The sequence below is a fragment of the Pollicipes pollicipes genome, unplaced genomic scaffold (assembly GCF_011947565.3).
Source record: "Pollicipes pollicipes isolate AB1234 unplaced genomic scaffold, Ppol_2.1 Scaffold_7261;HRSCAF=8764_pilon_pilon_pilon, whole genome shotgun sequence".
Classification (NCBI taxonomy): Eukaryota; Metazoa; Arthropoda; class Thecostraca; order Pollicipedomorpha; family Pollicipedidae; genus Pollicipes; species Pollicipes pollicipes.
In genome coordinates this window covers 49538330-49561754 of record NW_023597054.1, presented here as the reverse complement: position 1 = coordinate 49561754, position 23425 = coordinate 49538330, and the positions used below count along the sequence as shown (strand labels likewise).

The 23425-nt window shown below is 52.8% G+C and overlaps 1 protein-coding gene across 1 annotated transcript in view; it reads left to right on the top strand.

Annotated features, from left to right (window-relative positions):
• Positions 1-23425, top strand: part of LOC119111571 (trichohyalin) — a 70995-nt gene that overhangs the window by 39119 nt on the left and 8451 nt on the right. Inside the window, exons 4-12 of the mRNA XM_037235381.1 lie at positions 406-461; positions 887-1054; positions 3259-3426; positions 3909-5024; positions 5347-5499; positions 13363-13551; positions 14034-14173; positions 18014-20669; positions 21674-21910. Coding sequence (XP_037091276.1) covers positions 406-461; positions 887-1054; positions 3259-3426; positions 3909-5024; positions 5347-5499; positions 13363-13551; positions 14034-14173; positions 18014-20669; positions 21674-21910 — 4883 coding nt within the window. The remainder of the gene's footprint in view (positions 1-405; positions 462-886; positions 1055-3258; positions 3427-3908; positions 5025-5346; positions 5500-13362; positions 13552-14033; positions 14174-18013; positions 20670-21673; positions 21911-23425) is intronic.

The following is a 23425-nucleotide window of genomic DNA, read 5'->3' as shown; positions in this document are numbered from 1 at the left end:
TGCGCGGGACGAGCATCCTGACGCGCAATCTGCGCCACTGTGCGCCACTGCGCACCAGTGTCAGTGCGCGGCGAGTTGTGTCAGCCGATCGGGAAAGGTTCTAGACGGGGAGAACCGACCTTGAACGGATCAACGGTTTTGTAGCACTCAGCAGCTGAGTACTGGCACTACTCGAGTGGCAGTATAAAATGTCAACTCGAGTTATTCTACCTGCAGCCTTAACCTAAGGCCACCCATACCCCTCAAAATTACTGGTATCATCTGAGCCATGATGTAGTCTTGAAACACGAGTGTGTATGGATGGCATGAGTGCGGTATGCCTTTCGAAAGTGTGAAGTCAACGGTTTAAGTGCATTATTTAGTATCTCTTCTAAGTCATGGATATTCATAATATTTATATTACAGGCAAAGAAGAAGAGCGTCTGATGTACCAACAGCTTCAGTCCGCCTCACAAAAGCAGGTATCGGTGATCAACCTCATCATATTGAATTTTAAACTTTTCGCCAAGGCAGCATGCTCTCATTTGATGGATAATTTCTTCTCTTTCGCTAGATACAAAGTCTAGGCTTAAGTGGCACCCGCCACTTATTTTGATAAAGGTTTTAAGAATTGTGCACACAGCGAAATGCCCTCAATTTTGCTCTTCGCGGATCGAACAAAAAATGGTTTTTCCAAAAAGCAGCCTTTGATCATGAAATCAGTCCTAGACGGGCACAATATTTCCAGCTTTTACGCCTTGGCTTCTGCCATATCCTTGTGACCCAGACCACTGTATTTCACATGCTAGAAGTACCGCTACAGGGCACTCACTGCCGTAACGCACAAACCAAAGCTGACCTGGTGGACTGACGCGGCTCCTCCTGACGCCGCCTGGCGGTATGGCAGTTCGACGATGCCAGGAGTGAGATCCAACGCCGTGACCAGGAGATCCTGGCCCTGACCGCCAAAATGAAGACGCTAGAGGAGCAGCACCATGACTATCAGCGACACATCACCGTGCTCAAGGAGTCCCTCTGCGCCAAGGAGGAGCACTACAACATGCTGCAGGCCGACGTGAGTGTGCAGCGGATTATGCGGTCTCAGATCTTTCGATCGTTTTTCATTTGGTCGTTTCGATGGAATCAGAAAGACATAGAGAAACAGAGTGAAGTAAGAAGGGAAGAGAGATAGAAACCCCCATTGAGTCAATACACAGCCAACACCCGCGCATCTATCGTGCCCAGGCCACGCCCTCGCGAAGCACCCAATCGCTGGTGCGAAGCTTCGCCCAGCTAGCCATTGGCGGCGGTTTCCGCGCTTGTGTCGGGCCTGGTCATGTGTGTCCGGATGTTCTGTCTGCCGCGGAGGTCCGGACTGTTGCGCGGCCGAAGCAACACGCCTCGCCCGGCGTCTGGCACGCTGTCAGATCCCTCCCCGGCGCCCTTGACCTGCATTAGATGAGCCCGGCCGGTCGTATTTCTGCGTCTGCTGCTGATCTGGGGGAGAGGAAGACTCCAGCGGCGAATGAGAAAATGCAACGATGTTTTGCTGCTGCGGCAGAAAACAGCGCGGCTTGTGTCCTGTAACTTCTCTCAGATTTGAGCACCGTTGTTTGTCCATCAGTGCATCATACGGAAACAAATGCAAACAATGTATAGGGAGAAATCGCAGGAGGCTTTGTCATCTCCAACGGTGTTAGTCCTTATCACTTAGGGTGAATGTTCCACTCGAAGATATCGAGGGAAGTATCAGGCATGATGGAACAAGTTAATTTAGAACTGTTAGTAAACTTTTGAATGACACGGACTGCTCAAACCAGCACAATTTTTTTTCAGGAAATATGCTGCTCAATAAGCCATTTGTTTTGCGTCATGGAATGTCTGTATGACGTTGAGGTGATGCCAGACTGGCCGTGCGAAGTTGCCACCCTAGCACTCACTTGTAGCTCTTCAATCTCCCGAGAGGTGGCCGTGGGGGTGCTGAAGATATTTAATCAACCAAATATTGATCTGTGTCCTTTCTCGTAGTGTTACTACATATTTGTTCGTTAATTCAAGGTGCTTACTTGTATTCACATAGACAGTTATGGCGCTTTCTTCAGTTATTCCATTACAAGTCTTATTTCCGTAACAACTAATACCCATGTCCAACTTTTTGTATTGTGTAGCACAAAACGTGACTCTTGATTGGAACTTGCGCAGCCTGCACAACAATGATTGAGAGCCAATTACTAGTTATACTTGCAAAAAGTATAACAAGAAATGGTCATATGTTGGGGAAATACATGCACTGACATCCGTAAGATAGTACGAAATCGCGATAAGGTTCTCCACGAAACAGTTCACAAAGTCACTGTTTATGCTTCATTCAGCGATAATTATCTCCAGTGACACCACTTTTATGATAAACCACACAATACAGTAAGCTGACTATCACACTTTTTTCTGACAGAAAGTTAAGCGCGTTTTCGTTGGTGCATCCCTTCCCTTTAAAGGACATGTTTCACATTTGAAGATGTGGAAACAAGCATCAGATCTGATGAAACCTGCTAACATATAACTATTGGTATACTTTTTAAGTGGAAAAGACTGCTTTAGACAGCACAATTCTCTGTTCAGTAGATATGTTCCTCATTGTGTCATGGCATGATTATGTCATTGTTCGTTGCACAACATGAATTGAAAGCCAGTTGACTGTAGGCTATATCAAGAAATCGTGCTGTCAAACGTCAAAAATGAACGGCTCGACCATTATATTTTTCTCGGCTTTCATCGCCGTACGGCTCATGAAATAACATAATTTGAATGACATGATTATGTCGTCATTAATGACTAGGTGACTTTGGAATACTCTCCCGGTACACATTTCGCCATTTTCGCGCGCGTGTAGCTCAGAAGCTAGAGGGGCCCATGTCTTAAGAAGGACAGGGCTGTGAACAGCACCGAAAGGTTTTCAAAATGGCGTTTTCAATTAAAAACCCCACGTAAATGTGGACCGCTCCCTTCAAGTGGCCACGCCCGTGTTCAGCGCTGACTTAGCTGCGGCGTCACAGCTAATGTAACCATGTAACCATGTAACCATGAAGGTAATATATGCGTGACGTCACGTCTGGCAGCACTGTCACGTCTGGCAGCCGATACGTTCCGGTTGTTTTGCGTGTTGAGCATGCCTCAGTGACGTCACGTCTGACAGCACTGTCACGTCTGGCAGCCGATACGTTCCGGCTGTTTTGCGTATTGAGCATGCCTCAGTGACGTCATGACTGCCGTGGCTTCCAGGTGGAGGAGCTGCGTCAGCGACTGGAGGAGAAGAACAGAACAATCGAGAAGAAGACGCAGGCGGCGCTGCAGGCCGGCCAAGAGAGGAGTCGCCTCAGCAGCGAACTGAACGAGACTCGCGACCACCTCGATATCAAGGAGCGCAAGATTAACGTGCTGCAGCGCAAGGTCCGTGCCCGGGCTGAAACGAGCCCTGATTTTCCGCCCTGGTGTCTACGGCCTGTTGGGTCCACGTGAATGTCAGAGGCAATTTGGACATCGGAACGGCCATTCCCGAGTTTGCACGAGGCTCCGAAGTCAACCGTTTCCCTCAGCTATACATTTCCCATCATGTGTAATTCACGGAATTAATTTAATGTGTATGGAAATTGGTTTCGTGTCACCCGGCAGCCATAATCCATGAGTTCCATTTTATAGAACTGGGTCTGGCCTTCTAATTCTTGTGATAGCCCTCAACTAGCACAACTCGCCGGCATTCTCCATGCAATGCCGCTCTGAAACGAGTCTGGCAGGTTTCGTGACTTCAGTTCAAATGCCGCCATGCCGTCACGAGCAGCCTTGGTGCAGACTTCAACCACCACTTACGGGCGGAAGACACGCAGTCACGACTCATTTGACCGGGATACTGACTGACGAGAACTTCTGTTCAGGTGGAGAACCTGGAGGAATTGCTGAAGGAGAAAGACAACCAGGTGGATATGGCGCGCTCTCGGCTGACGGCCGTCCAGGCGCACCACACCTCCTCCGAGGGCGCACTCAGCTCGCTCGAGGAGGCGATCAGCGACCGCGACAAGCAGATAACGCAGCTCCGGGACCAGAGGGACCGCGCAGAGCAGGACCGCACCCAGGAGCGCGAGCTGCACGAGCGCGAGCTGGCCGAGTACAAGATGAAGCTGCACGCGCTGGAGACGGAGCTGGAGAAGCTCCAGGTGCGGCTGGAACGCGCGCAGACCGAGAAGGCCAAGCTGGAAGCCAAGCTGGAGGCATCGCAGTCAGAGCTGGGCAAGGCGAAGGCAGAGCTGGACAAGGTGCAGGGTGACGCAGGCAGCCGGAGTCACGAGTTCGAGTCGAGCCGCCAGAAGATGACCAAACTCGAGCTGGAGGTCGACCGGCTGCGGGCCGAGAACGACAGGCTCCGCTTCGATATGGAGCGAGAGCGGGAGCGTGTCGAGCGCGAGCGGGACCGAGACCGAGACCGCGACCGGGAACGGGACCGGGACCGGGACCGGGACCGGGAGCGAGAGCGCGACCCGCGCGACTGGGAGCGCTCCACCACACCTGTGTACAACCCGCAGCGCGAGCGGCACATGAGTGGCAGCCTGGCCGCCTCGCTGGAGATCGAGCGACTGCAGGAGCGTCTGGAGAAGTCGCAGGCTGAGCTGCGGCGCGCCCAGACCGAGCTGCGCATGTACCAGAACGACAACGATCGCGTCCAGGTGGAGGTGGAGCAGCTGCAGGAGAAGGTGGAGAAGTCGTCCGGCGAGATCTACCGGCTGAAGACGCGCCTGGAGAACGCCCAGTCGGAGAAGGACTGTCTGCAAGAGGAGCACGACCGTTCTCAGATGATCCTGGCCCGCATCATGACCGAGAAGGACCGATCTCAGACAGAAGCCGACAAGCTGAAAGAGGAACTGGAGCGGTCGCAGCAGACGCTGGGCCGCGCCCAAATCACGCAGGAGAAGACGCAGAGCGAGCTGGACAAGGCGCAGATGGACCTGGACCAGCTGCAGGAGAAGCTGGACCGGACAACCGGCGAGCTCCGGCGGGTACGTGTGACCCCGGCGGACATGTGTCGGCCTTGGCACCCTCTGTCCGTGACTGTTCGGTTCCGGCACACGTGCAAAATAGTCTGACATGCTTTATTTAAGAGGGCTGTGTTATAAAGCCCTGCACTTAATTAGAAAGGCGGGTATATTATGTGCATGCAACCCCAAATATCACACAACTGCCTTGTTGTTTCCACAGTGAGTGAGTTCAACACTCGATTTAGTTGGCGAGGGCGTCGGAAGCTGCAGACACCTGTGTTGTTTGCACCTCTGTTCATTATTTAAACCCTGATTTGTGTATTAATGGATGCGCAATTTTCAGCTTCAGGCAGAGCGTGAGAAGGCGATTTGCGACATGGACTTGCTGCAGGCGCAAGTGGACAAAACCCTCGGACAGTCCACCAGAATGCAGAGGGACAAGGAGGCTGTCGAGACCGAACTCAACAAGCTCAAAGACAAGCAGGACAAAACGCAGGTCAGTCGCAGGGGCTTCCCTAATAATGTCGTGCCTCCGCTCGAGCAACTTTATGGTGGTCGTAGTCGCATTATAAGCGTAAGAGCATACGGCTTCCTCATGGCGGAAGCCATTACACTCATGGCCCATATTTACTGCATTTGGCCAGTACATCACCAGTGCTTGTGCGTTGATCATGCCTGTCACGTGATCCATGATTGAAGACGGAATTGCCTCCAGAATCGATAAAATCGTCAAGAAGCCAATGACGCATCGATTTTTGCAAAAAACAGGGGTTTAGAGCCGAAGTGGAGTGTCCATCGGCTGGAATCGTCAGAGCCGGCAGTAAATAAAAAAGGTACATGTCGAGAGAAGACCAGAACCAGATCTCTTAATGGATAAATTGGGAACCAAACAACAAAATATTAATTGTAATTAGAGTAACAACAATACGCCGCTTCTTTTTAATCCCGTCTTATGCAATAAATACGTTTTTCTTTGTTACTTCGGACCAGATCAGCCGTTTCAACATGTATTGTGCACGCTGCGAAGCAACACAAGTTTACGAAAAATGTAAATGGATTGTATTGTCGACAGGCCTTCACATTCATAAATACTCAAGGTAAATGCAAGTTGTCCACCGCTTGCAGAACATTCATGGTAAAAGATAGATCTTTCTATGCTTTCAATCTTAATTGAGTGTTCATAAATGTCAACAAGCAACAATGAGGCCTACCTAAACACTTTCTTAGCATTAGCTCCAAAAAAGAAACGGAGAAAATGCTCGCCCAATGAACATTAAGCACTTAATCATGTTGCAAACATTTTTAACTAAAAACATTTGTTTTGAAGAGTTCCCCAACTGTTACTAGAGTGTCCAGGCCTGCAGCTGCATGACGGGGGGGGGGGGGGAGGGGTCTGACCCGCTACCTCCCTGGCATCTCCGAAGTCAACCAATTGTGACCCGACCTTTTCATCAAGCCAAAGGCCAAGGTGAAGGCCAGCAAGAATGAAATTTGGAATAACTGGCTTCAGTCCCGCGACTTGTTTCTAGACCCCTTTTGTATCAGGCACGCAGGAGACGTACTTATTAGGATGCATATGACCGCTTTGGGTCGAAACGAGGCCTAGGTCTGTCGGCCGCCAACTGATTATCATCTAAATTCCCTTTAATTCATTTTTACAGATAAAACAGAAATAATAGCCTTTTTTCTTGGAGGAAAATCAGGAGAATGGAGATATGGATGTGTTGATTCTTCGTCAATATGCCTTTATCGCAACAATAGCAGACCTGAATTCACTTGTCTTATCTACTTAAATAAGGTTACTCGCAAATGCACTCAACAACTTATTTAATCCATTTTTTCGTAGTTTCATTGGCAATAAGTGAAAAGCTATCTGATTTTTTAAAGTTTCACTCGTATTGTTCGATTGCTCTCTCGACGTGATTTGGCGGTCTTAACATTCGTGAGGCTGATCTTTTCTTGTTCCCACGGGCTCAGGTAAAGAAAGAGGAGGCACCACTTCTAATACCCACATTGTGTTTCTTGTCCACCCAAGATGACTGAGATGCCAGAAAATCTAAAATTAGCATAATGCGCTCTTGCGTAGCTCCAGTTCCCCCTCCCCCCCCCCCCCCACCTTCATTAAGGAAGTCCTGGCCGCGCCCCTAACTGCTCCGCAGGTACCTCCTCAGCCATTTCGACAGCGGTCATGGCACCAGTGCGCCAACGTCATTGAAAGGCCCCCTTCGTCAGAATTCATGCGAAGATTTTCATCGCTTACCCGTGGTCGACTCCATACCCATGCCCACATCTCTCAAACGGCTTCCACCGGAGGTCTTGCGTGACCTGCCATCTGACCAGCGCCCCTTGCACGCTTACCGTCAACCCACGCCCACATCTGTCAGCTTCCACCGGAGGTCGTGCGTGACCTGTCATCTCACCAGCGCCCCTTGCACGCTTACTGTGGGCCCGATGCGGTTAGCCCCGCCCCGGCATCAACGAAACAGAAACACGCTTGTGCCTGTCAGCCCCTTCAGCCGGCTGGCACTGGCCGTGAGGGTGTGTGGGTTTTGACGCTGTATGCCGGAGCGTAACTCCAGCGATGAGCTGGCTGATGGCACCTTCGCACAGCAGGCTCAAGGCACATGCGGTTTGGTATAGACGTGGGCATGTGTGTGGCCCGGTAAGCCCGGCGCGGTCCTTTATCAGGCCAGATCCCTCATGAATTCGGATGGCCCCTCCTTGGTGATTCGTTGGATTCAGCAGCGCCTAAGCGCCGTTCCTATTGCCCCTTCCCGCGCGGCGGGTGTCGCCTGGTGTAATCACCGACTGCAGCGCCGCCGCATCACGGGAGACTGTAACCTCCGATGCACGGAGCAACTCTTCATATGGTGACGGGGCGCCCATGCCCACGCTGGTCAGGGATATGAATTTCATACATTTCATTTGGTAAGTTAGCACATCTTTTTAGGAGATGGACCTTGCACTTTCAAAAAAATAGTATTGCCCCACCCTGATGCTTGGGCCTCTCAGTACTCATGCTCGCTTGTTGGTTGATCCGTATATCTTCAATATTTTCATCTCGCTAACGTAAGCTCTATTTCTTTTCCCGAAGCCAAAACCCGGGGCCGTAAATACCGATGATCATAATATAACAAAAGCGAAACAGGGTTTCACGAGATTTCACGAGGTTCGTCATTGGCACAACTTTCAAATGTGCTAAGTCGAGTTCAGAGATGGCCTGGGAGATACCGAATCCCAGATGGCAGCCATCCGGTGCACGTTATGACAGCACAACGCCGTCCTTGCAGTCCCCTCTAGCCAAACAGCGGAAGAAAAAATGTGGCGAAGTGGACTTGCACTGCGTGATTGGCGCAGTAGCATTGGAATGTGCCCAACCAAATCCGAACAACACATGTTTTGAGCACGCGCGGACTATGCAAACGGGTGGTTGCGCAGACTATTCAAAGTGCAGTTGCGCAGACTATTCAAAGTAAAGTCAGAAGGAGAATGGATCAATCAATTCTTGATGATAAAATGTATTTGCTTCATATCCGCGCTGTCATGACTGCAGGCAGGGTGAATCCATGCTCGGAGATTTTTATTCAGCTATGTTTCTATTCTATGCTTTATAACCTGGATCCAGCCAGCTGTTTCCAACTCATTTTGTATTAACCTTAACGAAAAGGTTGTACACCACACCGAGAACCTTTTAGAAGTACCGTTATAGGCATATGCAACTCTCACAGATAGGAATACAGTTGCTCGCTTATGTTTGGTGTTTAATGTTCTGTGCTATGTTCACGTGGGTATTTACGTTCTGCGGTGCCAATAAAGTGCACCCGAGAAAAAGTGTTAAATATGTATGCTAAAAAGCAATACGGGATACAGGATGAAAGGACGCACACTTGCAGAAGTCTGGAAAGATTCGAGGTCGCATTATATCACGTTGATTACTGCAGGAAACGACGTAACTCTGGACCGGCAGCCAGGCTCTAACACGCGTCTTTCCGCGTCGGTCGTGGGTGAACGCTGTACCACCTGGACTGAGCCGTGATCGAGATATGCAACGGACACCTCTGGAAGCTGGAATAAAAAGCTTTCTGTTTCAAAGAGCTTTGCCTGGTTTTTGTATATCTTTTTATTCTTCACTGGGTGCCCATATTGCATCCCAATCCCCGAACCTCCAGACCAAGGCGGGCTTCTGGTCCTTTGAAGGTTTCATCGGGTGCTGTTCGTTCAGGCAGCGATGAGGCTGTGCCTCGATGATAAGAACGACCCACTTTCGGGTTCAAATGAGCTCTGGACCATAGAACGCCGTCTTTTGCTGTCCCCACCATCCTTTTCTCCGCGTATTTGCTCGGCGGCTAAGTAGGACAATATCCAAGTTTCAAAATCCAGTTGGTCTTTCCGGTTAGAAGACCTTTCCGGATTATTTTATTTCCAGGTGGGGAGGCCTCGAAAATTCTGGGCTGCTATTGTTTAGCAATAAGTGCTTTGTATTGGCCAGGTAGCCAAAACATTGTGTATAACGGCATGTGCATTGCCCTTCTCGCCATGCCCATTCTATGTGCTTTTCAGGGATGAAAAAAGAGTAGGGGAAGGGAAAGTTCAGAGGCACTAAAAGTTGTTCCCTTTTGTGCACTGTCGTTAGCTTAGTGCTAAATTCTCTCATGTGCAGACAGTATTCGCGTCCCCTCCCTTCACCCCCACCCATGGCGCGTTAGTTCTTACGTTTATGTTTCTAAACGTGGCTTTCCAGTGCATTTAGGTTCCTAACTGGTGTCCGGCCCGCGTGTTTGTTGATTGGCCGCCAGGCACTGGCGCGTGGCGTTGCTGCAGCTCTGGCTGGCCTCGCCCACCCTGCAGACGGTGGCCGGGCTCGCCTACCTTGCAGACGGTGGCCGTGCTCGCCCATCCTGCAGACCGTAGCCAGGCTCGCCTACCCTGCAGTCTGTGGCCAGGCTCGCCTACTCTGCAGACTGTAGCCAGGCTCGCCTACCCTGCAGACGGTGGCCGGACTCGGCCACCCTGCAGACGGTGGCCGAGCTCGCCCACCTTACAGACTGTAGCCCGACGCCCAGCGCTCACGGCGCGGCCTGCCGCCGCCCTCAGCAGCTCAGCTGCGTTACCTCTTCCTGTGTCGCCTCATCCCGTCGGTCGCCCCCTTGAGTGTCGCCTCACCCTGTCGGTCGCCCCCTTGAGTGTCGCTTCACCCCGCCGCTCGCCACCCGGAGTGTCGCCGCTCTGCGCGGCCGCACCGTGTGTCGCCGCGTCACGCGGGTCTCACCCAGCGCCCCACGGGGGCCCGCAGGACCGTCATTGGCCCCCCCGGAGTGTTGGATCAGCCGGCGGCGTCGCGCGCGGCGCCTCCCCGTCCGCTACCGCCGGGCGGCGGCGGGCGGGGCAGTCAGCGTATCGACCAGACACCGGGTCGACCGAGTTAACTGGGCTCCGACGGCGCCGGCGGTCGACGGCGCGCCCCCGCCCGCAGCCGGCCGCCCGGGGCGGGGCGGGATGTGGGTCACGACGGGAGAGGCCCTTGTGGGTCAGCTGGGCACCGCGCCGACGATAGGTGCTGAGGTCATGACTGTTGTGTGTGTGGGGGGGGGGGGGGATGCGCAATGGAGTCAGCATGCGTTCCCTCTGATCGACCTGGATGACGAAGCGCTGTGTGTGTGTGTGTGTGTGTGTGTGTGTGTGTGTGTGTGTGTGTGTGTGTGTGTGTGTGGTGTGTGTGTGTGTGTGTGTGTGTGTGTGTGTGTGTGTGTGTGTGTGTGTGTGTGTGTGTGTGTGTGTGTGTGTGTGTGTGTGTGACGTAAGTGCTTCGATCACCTGCCATTTGGCTCGCAAGCCAATTGTCCATAGACAGTGACTTTGTTCGGGCTACAGCACGCTTTTTGCATGTATTGATGGCTTAAGGCTTGATACGCAAAGGTGCCGTGTTGGCGTTGCTGTCATACACAGCTGGATGTTTTTGCGGACAACTGTAGCTGCAGCTTTTCGATTAACGAAACTTGATGAAGTGGACATAGGCTGAAGGAAGGAGAGAATTGTTTGGGCCGTTGATCTGCAATTAATCGTGATATTGTCATTGATCGGCAATGCTTAGGGCAGCCGGCTTAAAAATGAGCGCGAGCTGGCCAACATCCTAACTATGAACGATTTCTGATTGAGCAAGACAAGATTAGCAGGCCACATACACGCAACCACTTCAGTACACGGTTTTCTCCACAAACGCCTTCTCACGGATGATAAATTTAGCAGGCTGTGCTCACAAAACAACATAAATACTCGGTTTCGTGCATTAGCGCCTTCGCATGGACTATAATTCATGTTGTACATTGTGCCATGCTTGAAATATTCATTCACAGTGTGCGCCTAGTCTGGTGACCTGCATCATTCATCAAGCGTCGTAGGGTAGCACCTTTTGACATTGGGGCTGGCTGCCCCACCGTCGTGGGACAGGCAGTAGCAGCACCAGCGCCAAATAACAAGACCTGTCAAACAACGCTGTCGGGTTCGCTGTTCTGCCGCGCCTCGGCCGTGCGCGGTGCACGCTGGCGGGCGAGTGCGCCAGGCGGGACGGGCGGGCCCCGAGGCGCGGCCGCTGCCGGCGGCCGGGTCGTCGCCGGTGGGCGGGCCGGCGCCGGCGGCCTGATGGCGCCGGGCGTCGCCAGATATGCCCGCGGGCTATCGCGCCGGCTATCTCGGCCGGGATTGGTGGTTGGCGGCGCCGCTCTGGCGGGAAACTGCGTCGGACGGGGCGGCGGACGCATGGCTCAGACTGAGAATGCAATCGCCGGGCGGATTCTCAGCGTGCTGTCGGATGCGCCTATCTTCTGAAACAGGAAAATGGTGTCTGAGGAGTCGGTTGGATTGGTGTTAATTAACTTTAAGTGTAGTGCAGTCGAGCTCCATTGCTCGTACAGCGTATAGAAGCACACTGTTATGAAATACTTTTGTAGTCACTGAAAATCGAGGTCTTCCGCAAACATTTTCACGAGCTCTATGCGGACTGAAATGTGTATGTTGCGCCGTTCAGATGTGGTCCTTGGCAGGTGCGGTGCATGACAATTGATAGTGTAAAGATATGTCGCAGCGGCGCAATGATCGGAATATTCTGCTCAATTTGCCTCGATGGCGCAGCGTTCGAAATATGTGGATAGAAGTCCAGCTCGCCTAGCTGCTCCATGACCCAGACGCACGTGCCCCAATTAGCCTTTAAACTGCAATGTGTGCGTATCTGCCATCTTCTGTAATTAGTACTCATTACGTGGGCCCTTAATCCGAGGACCACATTCGCATGAATTATTCTGGTCACGCAATGCTTTCCGCGGTTGCGGAGCTAGTGCTATATAGCTTGACAGCTTCGTGAAAACAAGCAAATGCTCTCATGGTTGTTGCCCTTATGGGTGAAAGGTAGTTATCCCCTAATAAGAATGGTGGGAGCAGCATACGTTTCGGATGCCCATCATATGCCCATCATACCCATCTTTCTTCACGGGATACAGAGCAGCAGCGATCAAGACGTTTAATAATGTCATATTATCAAACACGCTCTCTGAGCACTTAGTCTAGGCGTATTACTCTTTCATAAACCATAGCGTCTTTGGCGGGCAGCCCTATGACGTGACTTGCGGCCGATACTCCAATGTATCAATGCACACGTTTTCAAAACTATGTCCTGATCGGCTTGTCGATTTTGCTGGCCTTATATCGACTGCACGCCATAAGTCCACAAGATGATGCAGAGTACTATGGGTTCTCGTCGTGCTTACCGAAATTTGGAGAAACCTCCCCATAATGTATCGAGGTTCTCAGGCTCTTCGGGTAGGACTGTCAAACGCGGCTATTTCTATGGATGTTAGCCAGCCCCGGGTGCAACTTGATGCTTACCCAAGGAACTCATGCCATGTTTTGTCAGCCCAAGAAATGGACATTTTCCGGTCGTTCGGGGGATGCTGCAGCCCGATTTTGCTAACTGATTAGTGTCGGTTTTTGTCGGGTTTGCATCCGGTTGCCAAGATGGGCGCGGATTAACGACCGGCTCGGAGTCCCAGCCTGTGCGGCGTTTGACAGTAAGAGCGGGGCATCGCAGACGGACGGACAGCAAGCGCTAGCAAAGGGCATGGCTCATTAGCTCTGGGCCAACCTTACCCGCAGTGTAGACGGTGGCACCAGCCGGCGTCCTCGTGCAGGGGCGGACCCAGCGTGCGATGAGGGTAGGATGACAATAAGCGAAGGTCCCGGACTGGTCACCGCATACGTGTCGCAGCGTGTGCTTCGAGCCGCGTCGCCGCCTTTGCCTCCACTCCAAGCTCGTGTTCGACTCGTCCACGCCTGCCGTCACGCCCACGCCCACATCTTGGGTTGACAGGGTCAGCTGTCGCGCATACTGAAAGAGAAGGAGACGGTGGAAGTGGACCTACTGAAGCAGTCGGAGCGTGTGGAGCTGCTGCAGACCCAGCAAGCCAAGGCGCTGCGAGACAGGGACAGCGTGCAGACCGAGATGGACCTGCTCCGAGAGAAGCTCGACAAAAATTCCGCCCTCATCCAGAAACTGCAGGCATGTTTCATCGTTCCATGGCATGATCTGCGCGTGCTGCGTGCATCTGTAGTCCTCAATTGTGCAATATTTTACAATTTGCGCAGTTGCATCGCTGTGGTGCTGGCTTCCGCTCAATGTTGTTTTTATAATGCGACTTATATTCGCTCCAATGATTAGCTGTCACATCTGGAGCTAAAGCCGATACGTTTGATAAAAAAGGAAGATGCAAAGGCGCCTTAACTGACCGAATCAGCCAGATTTTACAAAGGATGGCTTAGTATTTTGAGATATGCGCGTGTATTCCACCTTACACCACGCCGTGTATTAACACGCAGCCTTGATAGATTGTCAAGGGCTTGTCGTAGCTGTCTGTCGTGTACGCCCCGGAAGTGGTCAATGGAGCGTCTGTGCGGTCAAAACACGTCCCGAGGCTACATTTCCTCACTGTTGTAGGCATTGTCCTAGGCAAAAGTTTTGCACTCTAACCAAGCCACTTTCAGATAGAGAAGGAGGACAAGAGTTCGGAGCTAGAGCACTTGCGGGAGAAGTTGGAGAAGAATCAGCTGCTCATATCCCGACTGCAAGAGGAGAAGGAAACAGCTCACCGTGAGAACGAACGGCTGCTGGAGAAATATGACCGGTAGGATGTTGTCGTTTTGCTTTCTTGCCCGCGCTAGATGGCCTTAGATCGATGTGTAGACGTTTTGGTGTAGATCTGAAGGCACAGCTGTTGGGGAGCATTTTGATGAGTATGTGTAGATGAATGCGAATGATGCTTATTTACGTAACTTGGTTAAAATGATCTCTGAATGTTGCTGATGCTTGGAGACTGCAAACGAACACTAATATAATTTGAATCGTCTTATTTACTTGACCAGCTAGGCAAGTAACTATATGTTTGCAGCCTGACTGCGCTGATAGACCATTACATTGTACAACAAAGTCATTGCGGTAAATGTACTGGCGATGCAAATTTAGTGAAAACTTTTTTAAAAAATTTAGTGTAACAAATTGTCGAAATTAATCCGGTCGTTAAATCTCCCGGTCTTTTCAATGCTCAGGAGCAAATACCACAGCCCATATCATTGGCATGCAAACAACTATTTGCACTTTTCTCAGCAAGGGCGCCATTCTTTTCGAATAAATAATGTTTTTCTCTCGGAACAATCCTCATGACAAACACATGAGACTGCCAAGCCAGAATTGACAGAAATATCACACCAAACTGTCCCGAGTCTGCTAGATAGGCCACCACGGTATCCAGGATGTGGTAGCATCGCCACCCGCAGCAACAGAGTTCTGTCTGCTCCCACGCAGCAGAGAGACCAGAGCCCGGTGCGTGGCCGCTGCTCGCTCGCACGCACCGCTGCCGTGTCGTGGATGGGTGTCGTCGCACTGTGAAGTCTCAGCGCTCCACGCTCCTCGTGTTGTCTGGCGTCAGTTTGGTGTATTAATTTCTAAGCTGCATACCTGTGTGTGAATATGGTCCATCGCAGTGTCCTTCATCTTGTTTTCCATATATTTTTAAAAAATGCGGTTGGTTATAGCTACAAGCTCAAAACTAACTTGCTGTTTGTATCTATTTACAAGCCGTTAGGAACCATTTACCGACTACAAGCTTAAGAAAAAGGATTTTTAGCACAGTTTTCTTATTTTGATATTGCTAAAACGAGGAGGAAATTCGGAATCCTTAAAGCAGCTTTCAACCCCAACATACACCGAAGGCCTGAAAAATAAAACCCTTTTTGCTCTTAAATTCGGCCATAAGGCTAACGATCAAAACGCGGCCGTGACGAAAGCACGAACACGTGACAGTCGTTTAACAATGGACCCGAGCTAAGGCAAACTCTTTGGAGCACTGCTCAAGCACGAACAGAAAACTTCTGGCAAACATTGAAGGACAGGGCATGAATCAAGAGAATACACCACAGGCTTCTGCATAGTGCCTCAATTTTTTGCTGATCCTATCACTTAAGCAGAAGCCACCTTACATATATGTATCCAATACCAGTTCAAGAGAGTGTTCCACATTTATATGGGAGTTTGAACTGAAATAGCCATCCTAAAGTCCTTTCGGTGCTATTCTTAATTCCGCCCTTCTTAAGACCTAAGCCCGTCTAGTTCCTGACCTACACACCCGCGAAAATGGGGAGAGTATCTGGAAGTCACCTTAGCATTCATGACGTCATAATAACATCATTCAATTTCTGCTAGTCCATCAGCCATGCGGCGATTAAGGCCAAAAAATATCGAGGCGTTCATATCAGGCGTTCGTGAGCGAAATGTCCAGATATAGCGACCGTCAATTAGCTCCCAATCAATGTTGTGGAATGTACGGTGACGTAGTCAAGTTGTGACGCATTGAGGTGCTCAACAGAGAACTGCTGCGTAGAGCAGTCTTTTCCGCTAACAAAATACGCATATTGTTATAAGTGAGCTTGTTCCATCATATCTGATGTTCGCCTCCATATCTCCAAACGTGAAACATTCCCTTTACGTAGGAATTGATACGCCATTGGTCCGGGCGGCAGACGTGCTGCCAGCTGGCGTGATATCTGCGCGTGACGTGCGTGCCAGTGTCTCGCGGTGTCCCTCCTCCGTCCCCCCTCAACCGCGTCCCAATCAACGGAGTCGGTAGCGGCGGTGCGCTATCGGCCGGCCGTCGGTAACGAGCAGGCCCACAGGCCGGCCACCGCGACCCAGCTGCAGCCCAGGCTGCCCGGGACTGGGCAGCGGGCGGCAGGGGCGGACCCAGCAGGAGCTGGGCGGGAGGTGGCAGAGGCGTACCCAGCCGGACTGGTTAAGGGTTTCGGGGGCAGATCAGACGCGGACGGGGGCGGGGATGAGCTGGCAGAGAGGACCCGGTCGGACCCAGGCCAGGGTGGCAGGGGCGGATCCAGTCCGAAGCTGAGGTGGGGGTCTCAGCAGCGGACCCAGTTGGGAGTGAGAAGGGCTGGTCGAGCGGATGCATGCGCAGTCCGGCTGCGATCCTTAAATGTAGTGCTGATATGTCTGAGATTGAGTGATACACCAAAGGTGCTGCAGTCGTGTTTTTGGTGCATTGCAAGCACACTCACCCCAGAAGTGATGTCTGGACACGGCCCTGGATGACCGGGCTCACTCAGGCCGCCCGCAGTGCGGTGGCATCGCTACATAAACCACTCGCCCAGCGGCGGGCCGGCCGGCCGACCCGAGCCGGGTCGATGTCTGGTCCGAGCGGCGATAAAACGGGGGCCCAGCGGCACGCCAGCCGGCTCCCACCAGCGCCGGACCCGGGCGCCGCCAAACACGCGCGATGACACGCCACGGAGCGCGGGTGTGAACTGTGGGGGGGGGGGGGGGGGGAGGGGGGAGCAGCGGTACAGCGCGGCGGCATATGGAAGCTGTCGTTGTCTGATTTCTGCGTGGGGATGGTGATGGGGAAGGTTCCACGTAGCCATCTCAATTATTTTCGCCTGTGGTTTTGAGGCCGTTTAGAATTGGGTCCAGCCGCCAACCGCCAACCGTCGGTTTTGCGCGTAACCTGGAATTCATGGCAAGTAACATTGCAGCTGGTAGCGCCAGATAAGCAACTGTGCTGCTGCCACCTGCCGTCGGATGATGATTATATAATTATATAACTAATAATAATTTGTATAATACAATTATATATATATATATATATATATATATGTATGTATCTAATTTCGGGTATCCACCGCAGAAAAAAATGACTTCAGAACGCATGGATGCTTCGCACGGCATCGATATGATCGCAATGTGCCAAAAACGTCCGTATCACGACAACAAGAGAATGTTGAGGACACTGGTGTGGTGATGTTGCCCTAACGAGTGTGTTTCAGTGGCAACACGCTAAATTAAGACTGATGTCAATGAATTGATGCGGCCATTGCCACGCCTGTCACACCGCCTTCTCTGCCCATGGCTCGTGCACTTACCAACTCACGTCAGCATGCCGCACTTGCATAGCTCTCGCTTTTCGGAAGCTTGTCCGCGTCACTGGAAATAGCATAATCCTCTCGCAGTTTTTCTCCGGTTTACATGGGATAATACAACGCATTAGTTCATCTTTTCTGAATCTAGCCACACTAGGCGTTCGTCATTCATGCGAGTACTCTTCTGTCTCTGTTCTGCCCTTGTGTCGTCACTGCGCCTGCCGTCAGGTCACCAGTATAGTGTCGTTTCGCATTGTCTGCTCTGAGTTTTCTGTCCTCCCGTTGTTGGAGTCGGCTTGGAGGTGGTTTTCGTGGTGTTTGCACTGACTTTGTCTCTCTCTCGTGTCCTGATGTAGGGCACATGATACTATTTCGCAGCACCTACTCAGGCCCCGTTTCTCCTCGTCCATGGCTGGCGGTTTCCCACGTGTCGTTCTGGTGTCCGATCTGATGGTGCCCCTGACCCCGCGTGCTGGCATCGGATCGTCACTGACAGGTGAGCATCCTGGTCGTCTCGCCTGACACGCCGCTGCCGGCGCCACCAGGTCACAGGGCGAGGTACAGCGGCTGCAGGGTCGGCTGCAGACAGCTCAGGACGAACAGGACCGGCTGCAGTCGGAGGGTGAAAAATCGCACCTGCTGCTCACCAAGACCAAGGAGGAGCACCGGCGCGCCCAGGACGAGCTGGAAAAGCTGCAGGAGCTGTACGACCGCAGCGCCGTACAGTTCATGCGCATGAAGGACAGCGAGGAGCGCTCGCGAGACGAGATGGAGCGGCTCAACCTCGAACTGGAGCGGCTGCGCGACAAGTACGAGAAGTCGCAGATGGAGACCAAGCGGCTCACTAACGACCGCGAGCAGCTCAAGGAGGAGGTAGACAAGCTGGTGTTCGACGTGGAGCGCTCCAAGGCGCAGTACCAGAAGCTGCAGGTAGCGCAGGACCGCAGCAACGAGGAGTTGGCGCGCCTCCAGGTGGAGGTGGAGAAGGCGTACGAAAAGGGCGAGCGGAGCCATGCGGAGCTGCGCAAGGCGCAGGCGGAACGCGACAAGGCGCTGGCTGAGGCCGAGACGTGCCAGGCTGAGATGGAGCGCTACCTGGCGCGCCTCGGCAAGTACCAGGACAGCCAGGAGAAGAGCAAGGAGGAGCAGGAGCGCCTGAAGCTGGACATCGAACGACTCAGGGAGCGCTTTGACAAGACGCAGATGGACCTGGAGACGGAGCACCTCATGCGAGACAGGTTTGAGCAAGAGGCGGCCAAGCTGCGCATAGAGCTGGATCGGCTGGAGTCACAAAAGGGAATGTCGTTGACGGACGATAGCAGGTCCGACATTCAGCTGGAGGTGGTGCAGAACGAGCTGGACCGCGTGCGGGAGAAGTACGATGTCTCCCAAATGGAGGTACGCAAGCAGCGAATCCAGAACGAAAAACAGCAGGAGGAAGTAATGCGGCTGCAGAAGGAGCTGGACAAGCACGAGAACAACATGACCAGGTTCGCGTCCGAGAAAGAGCAAAACCAGGGTGAGGTGGACCGGCTCAAGTTCGAACTGGAGCGCATCCGGTCGCGGTACGAAAAGGCGCAGGGCGAGGCGACGCGACTGGGCCAGCGGGTCGAGCAGCTGGAGTCGGAGAAGAAGCGCACCAGGAGCGACCTGCAGCAAGCGCAGGCCGAGCTGGAGAAGCGCTGCTCGGTACAGAATGAGAGCAAGGATGACCTGGAGAAGATGTCGGCCGAGATGGACCGGCTGCGCTCCAAGCTGGAGAAGTCGCAAGGCGAGCTGCAGAAGGTCAGCGAGCAGAAGCAGGCGTCTGATGCCGAGACCCAGCGACTGAGCCGCGAGCTCGAGCACACCCAGCAGCGGCTCACCAAGTACAAAGACAGCAATGAGGCAGCCAAGGTCGAGTTCGAGAAGATGGCCATGGAAATTGAGTCATTGCACAGCAAGCTGGAGCGCATGGAGGGTGAGCTGCGGACGTCCGAGCAGGAACGCCAAGGCCTCCAGCAGGTGGCGAACAAAGTTAGCAGCAGCGACGAGCAGGCCAGAAAGCAGATCCAGGGCTTCCAGGAACAGTTGGCGAAGATGAATGGTGAACTAGAGGAATCCCGCGCCGCTCTCCGTACGTCTCAGGAGCAGAAGAGGCAGGCTGAAGAACAGAAACGACAGGCTGAAGAACAGAAGCAGAAGGCTGAGGAGCAAAAACGCCAGGCTGACGAGCAGACACAAAAGGCTGAGGAATGCAGAGGACAGGCTGAGGAACAAAAGCGGCAAGCGTTGGAGGCGAAACGTCAGGCTGAGGAAAGAAGACTCAAGGCAGAAGAGACTGCAAAGGAGGCCGAGAGGCAAAGGCAACAGGTGCAGGAGCGAGTCCGGCTGTCTGAGGAACGGTTGGTGGCAGCCGATCAGCAGGGTAAAGTGACCGAGCAACAGCTGCAGAGAGTGGCCGAGCTGGAACGTGAGCTAGCACAGATCACCGCCGAACGTGACCAGCTGGTGACACAGCTGGAGAAATCGTCAGCGATGCTGGCCACTTTCCAGCAGGAGTTGCAGAGCACGCAGCAGAGCCTGGAGCGGTCGCAACAGACGGCCAGTGGTCAGCAGACGCAGGTAGCACAGGAGCTGCAGGAGCGGGACCACCGTCTGCAACAGCTGACGCAGGAGCTGGCGCAAAAGCAGCAGCAGATGGACGAAATGCGACGTACACACGAGGCGGAGGTGACGCGACTGCGGCAGCTGGAGACCGAGCTGCGCGCCGAACAGACTAGCAGCCGTTCCTCGGACTCCGAGCAGCTGAAGCAGCTGCAGGCCAGCCTGGAGAGCGAGCGAAGCCGCGCCGATCGCGCCGAGAAGGCACTGCAGGAGGCGCAGGCACACGTCACGCAACTGAAGCAGCAGCTGGAGGTGATGAGGGGCGAGGCGCGCCAGGCGGCCAGCGTGCTGCAACAGCAGATTCAGCAGCAGAAGCAGCAGCTGCAGCTGCAGGAGCAGCAGATCGAGCAGCAGAGTGGCACCATTCAGGAGCAGCAGCAGCAGCTGTCGTCTGCTCACCAGCTGCTGCAGCAGAAGGCCGGCGATTCCAACGAGGTGCAGAAGCTGCGAAAGGAACTGGAGCGATCGAAGGATGACATTCAGAACGCCCGCGTGGAGCGCGAACGCCTGCAATCGCAGCTGGAGATTTTGGTGCAGGAGCTGCAGCGAACGCAGGTATGTGACAAACGTTCCATGACAAAGCATAACGTCCTTATGTCGGCTGCCTGTCTTGCTATGCCAGAGATGACTTTCATGACGGTGCATTAGCAAATAGGCGTGACCGACGGCTTGCAATAAAGCGCACGCCGGGTCCTTTATGACATTGACGACGCGTCCATAACTTATGGTTGCGTTTTGATTGCAGTTATCTGCTCTGATTACAACATTGAAGACAGTCCATATAATTTAACAGGGTAATTTCAATAAGCAGCTCAATAGCTCGATGCACTAGGATTGATCGGAATCCTGGGTTAAAGGGAAATCTTAATGAGTCGAGAGCTCTTGTGCTGACTGTTTGGCCTTCAGTATGGCAGGTGTTATAACGTTATAATGAATGATTTGACATCGGTCATAAGCGTTCAGACTGGTGATCATAAGCACAGTTTTCAACGTCGAGTGCTGTCAATATAGGAAACGCTTGCTCTATGACGTCGTTCAAGCTCTTGACACACTGAAGGCCGATTAGTGGGCTCAGGCACTCTGAACTCATAATGACGAAGAACCAGGAGCTGAAGGTTTTTCTTATTTCTATCGAGTCTTTTTTGCGAAATAGTTACCTAAATTACCGTCTTTGATCTAAGTATCACTCAGTTCAACCACGAACGTTTCGGTCGTCGCGGTGTTAACATACACCCCATGCGCGGGGTGTATGTTAACTGTGCGGTCCCAATGTGAAGCCGAAGCGGGCTTCTCTCTGCTGCAAAACAATGATGCCTACTGTTTCATCACTGCTGAGCTTTGTCCAAAAGTGTTCCGTATGGACATAGCACAGCACGTAAATATGGAATAAGATGCGTGATAAAATGTCTGTCGGCATTCGGGGTATCGCAGGTGGTTACCAGACAATGCAGTGTTAAAACACACATAATGAGGGGAGGCCATGGGACTTAACTCGCTTCCACAACCGAGACTGTGCGTCATGGTTGCCAACATGTTACTAAGTGTTCTGCCCACCGCAGCTGGATCTGCAGAAGGCGCAGCAGAAGACGTCCGCTCCCGGCAACAGCGCGGAGGACGAGTCTGCCCTGCAGCAGCAGATCAAGCAGCAGTCAATGCAGCTGCAGCAGCAGACCCAGCAATTGCAGCAGCAAGCGCAGCTGCTGGAGCAGCGCGGCCGCGAGGCGGAGGAGAGGGAGCGGCAGCTAGCGCAGCTGCAAGCTCGTGTCCAGCAGCTGGAGAACGAGCTGGCCACCAAGGTAGGCAGGCCATCATGTAGCTTGTCGCCACGTAGCATGTCGACATCCACTGCTGTTTTAATGAGACCACCGCGATTTGACGAGCAACACAGCTGTATTCTTGTCGCGTTGCGTTGTCCTCGTTGCGCCCGTCCAACTTTCCATCAGCTTCATCCGCCTGCACGGCAGCGCTGAGCTCGTCTGTCCCAGCATCGATGCAGATGCAAATCGACTAGCAACATCGCTCGGGGTGTCTGTAAAGCGCCACCCATTCGACAGGCAATAACACTCACTATCCGTCGCGAGCGGACCATTTAGCTCACTATCGGCACTCCGGCAAATGAGCACCACCATCGTAAACAGCGGCGCCGCGGTTGGGCACTCGCGGACCGGCTTTCGCGATGCGGACAGGAAGTCGGCCACCGGAACTACATCATTTCCGGGCAGAAGTCGGTCTTCGCACCGCACCGCCCACTCCAATACCCGCTGACAGCCTTCGCTGGCTGTCCAGATCGAGTAAAGTATGATGATGCGTGCTGTAAATTCGGACGAGGATGAGCGCGCGCGGAAGGTCATGCAGAATGCTTGGTATGTTGGCCGATGGTCAATAGCTATATGCTGATAATTTTTTGTTGCTGACGTCAAATGCGACGTGGCTGGCGTGATTGACAAGTTGCGTTGCGAGCCATCAGTCTGACTCTGAATCAGAATCAGCCATCAGTATGATTCTGAGGTTCTCGTCAAATCTAAGGAATGTAGCACTAACGCGGTCGGCTTTTCTGAACACAGGCCCCCGAATTTGCGCCATAAGAAAATGCAAAAATTCAAAGATCTACAGCACAAAAGAGCACAAAAATTGTTAAAGCCTGTAAGTGCCGGGGAGCCGGAGACTGGTGTGCCGGAGCTTGTTCTCTCACATTGGCTCTCATAGTGTGGACAAAGCTGCTCGAAGTGAAGAACCGTGCGGGATCCGCGATCTTGCGCGATGAGAATGAGTTGGATGATTCGCAGTGTTGGTGCAATCACTGAAGTGTCTTCATGAGCCCCGGTTTAGACGGATCCTTCGTGTGTTTGTGGCGTCAGTCGGCCGTGTCTTTAAGTGGTTTGTGCCTCACCAACGTTAATGAGACCACACTTCTGCGTCCCTGTAATAGAAGGGGACGATTCTGTCGTACCTCGTCATAATTGTCTTAATGACGATGTTCCGTGTGGCTTCGATGTCCACAGTCACGACAAAGAAGGATGTTGCGATTCCTTATCCTTCTCCCGTCACTTGGCACCAACTGCTTCGCTGCCGCTGAGAGCGGCAGGTGCCTTGTGGAAAAGTTACGCTCACAGACATTTGTTGCAGGCAGGCTAATGAATGCCTGTCTTGCTATCAACTTCCCCCATAACGATCTTGCGACAGCGCCACCTGTATCGATTCTCCCGTACTGTCGCTGCGTGCGGCAGGCCGGGCCAACACGCGACTGAACTTCACAGCTCCTGTATCGACTGGCTACAGCAACCACCACTGAGCCCGGTGATTGCGAACCG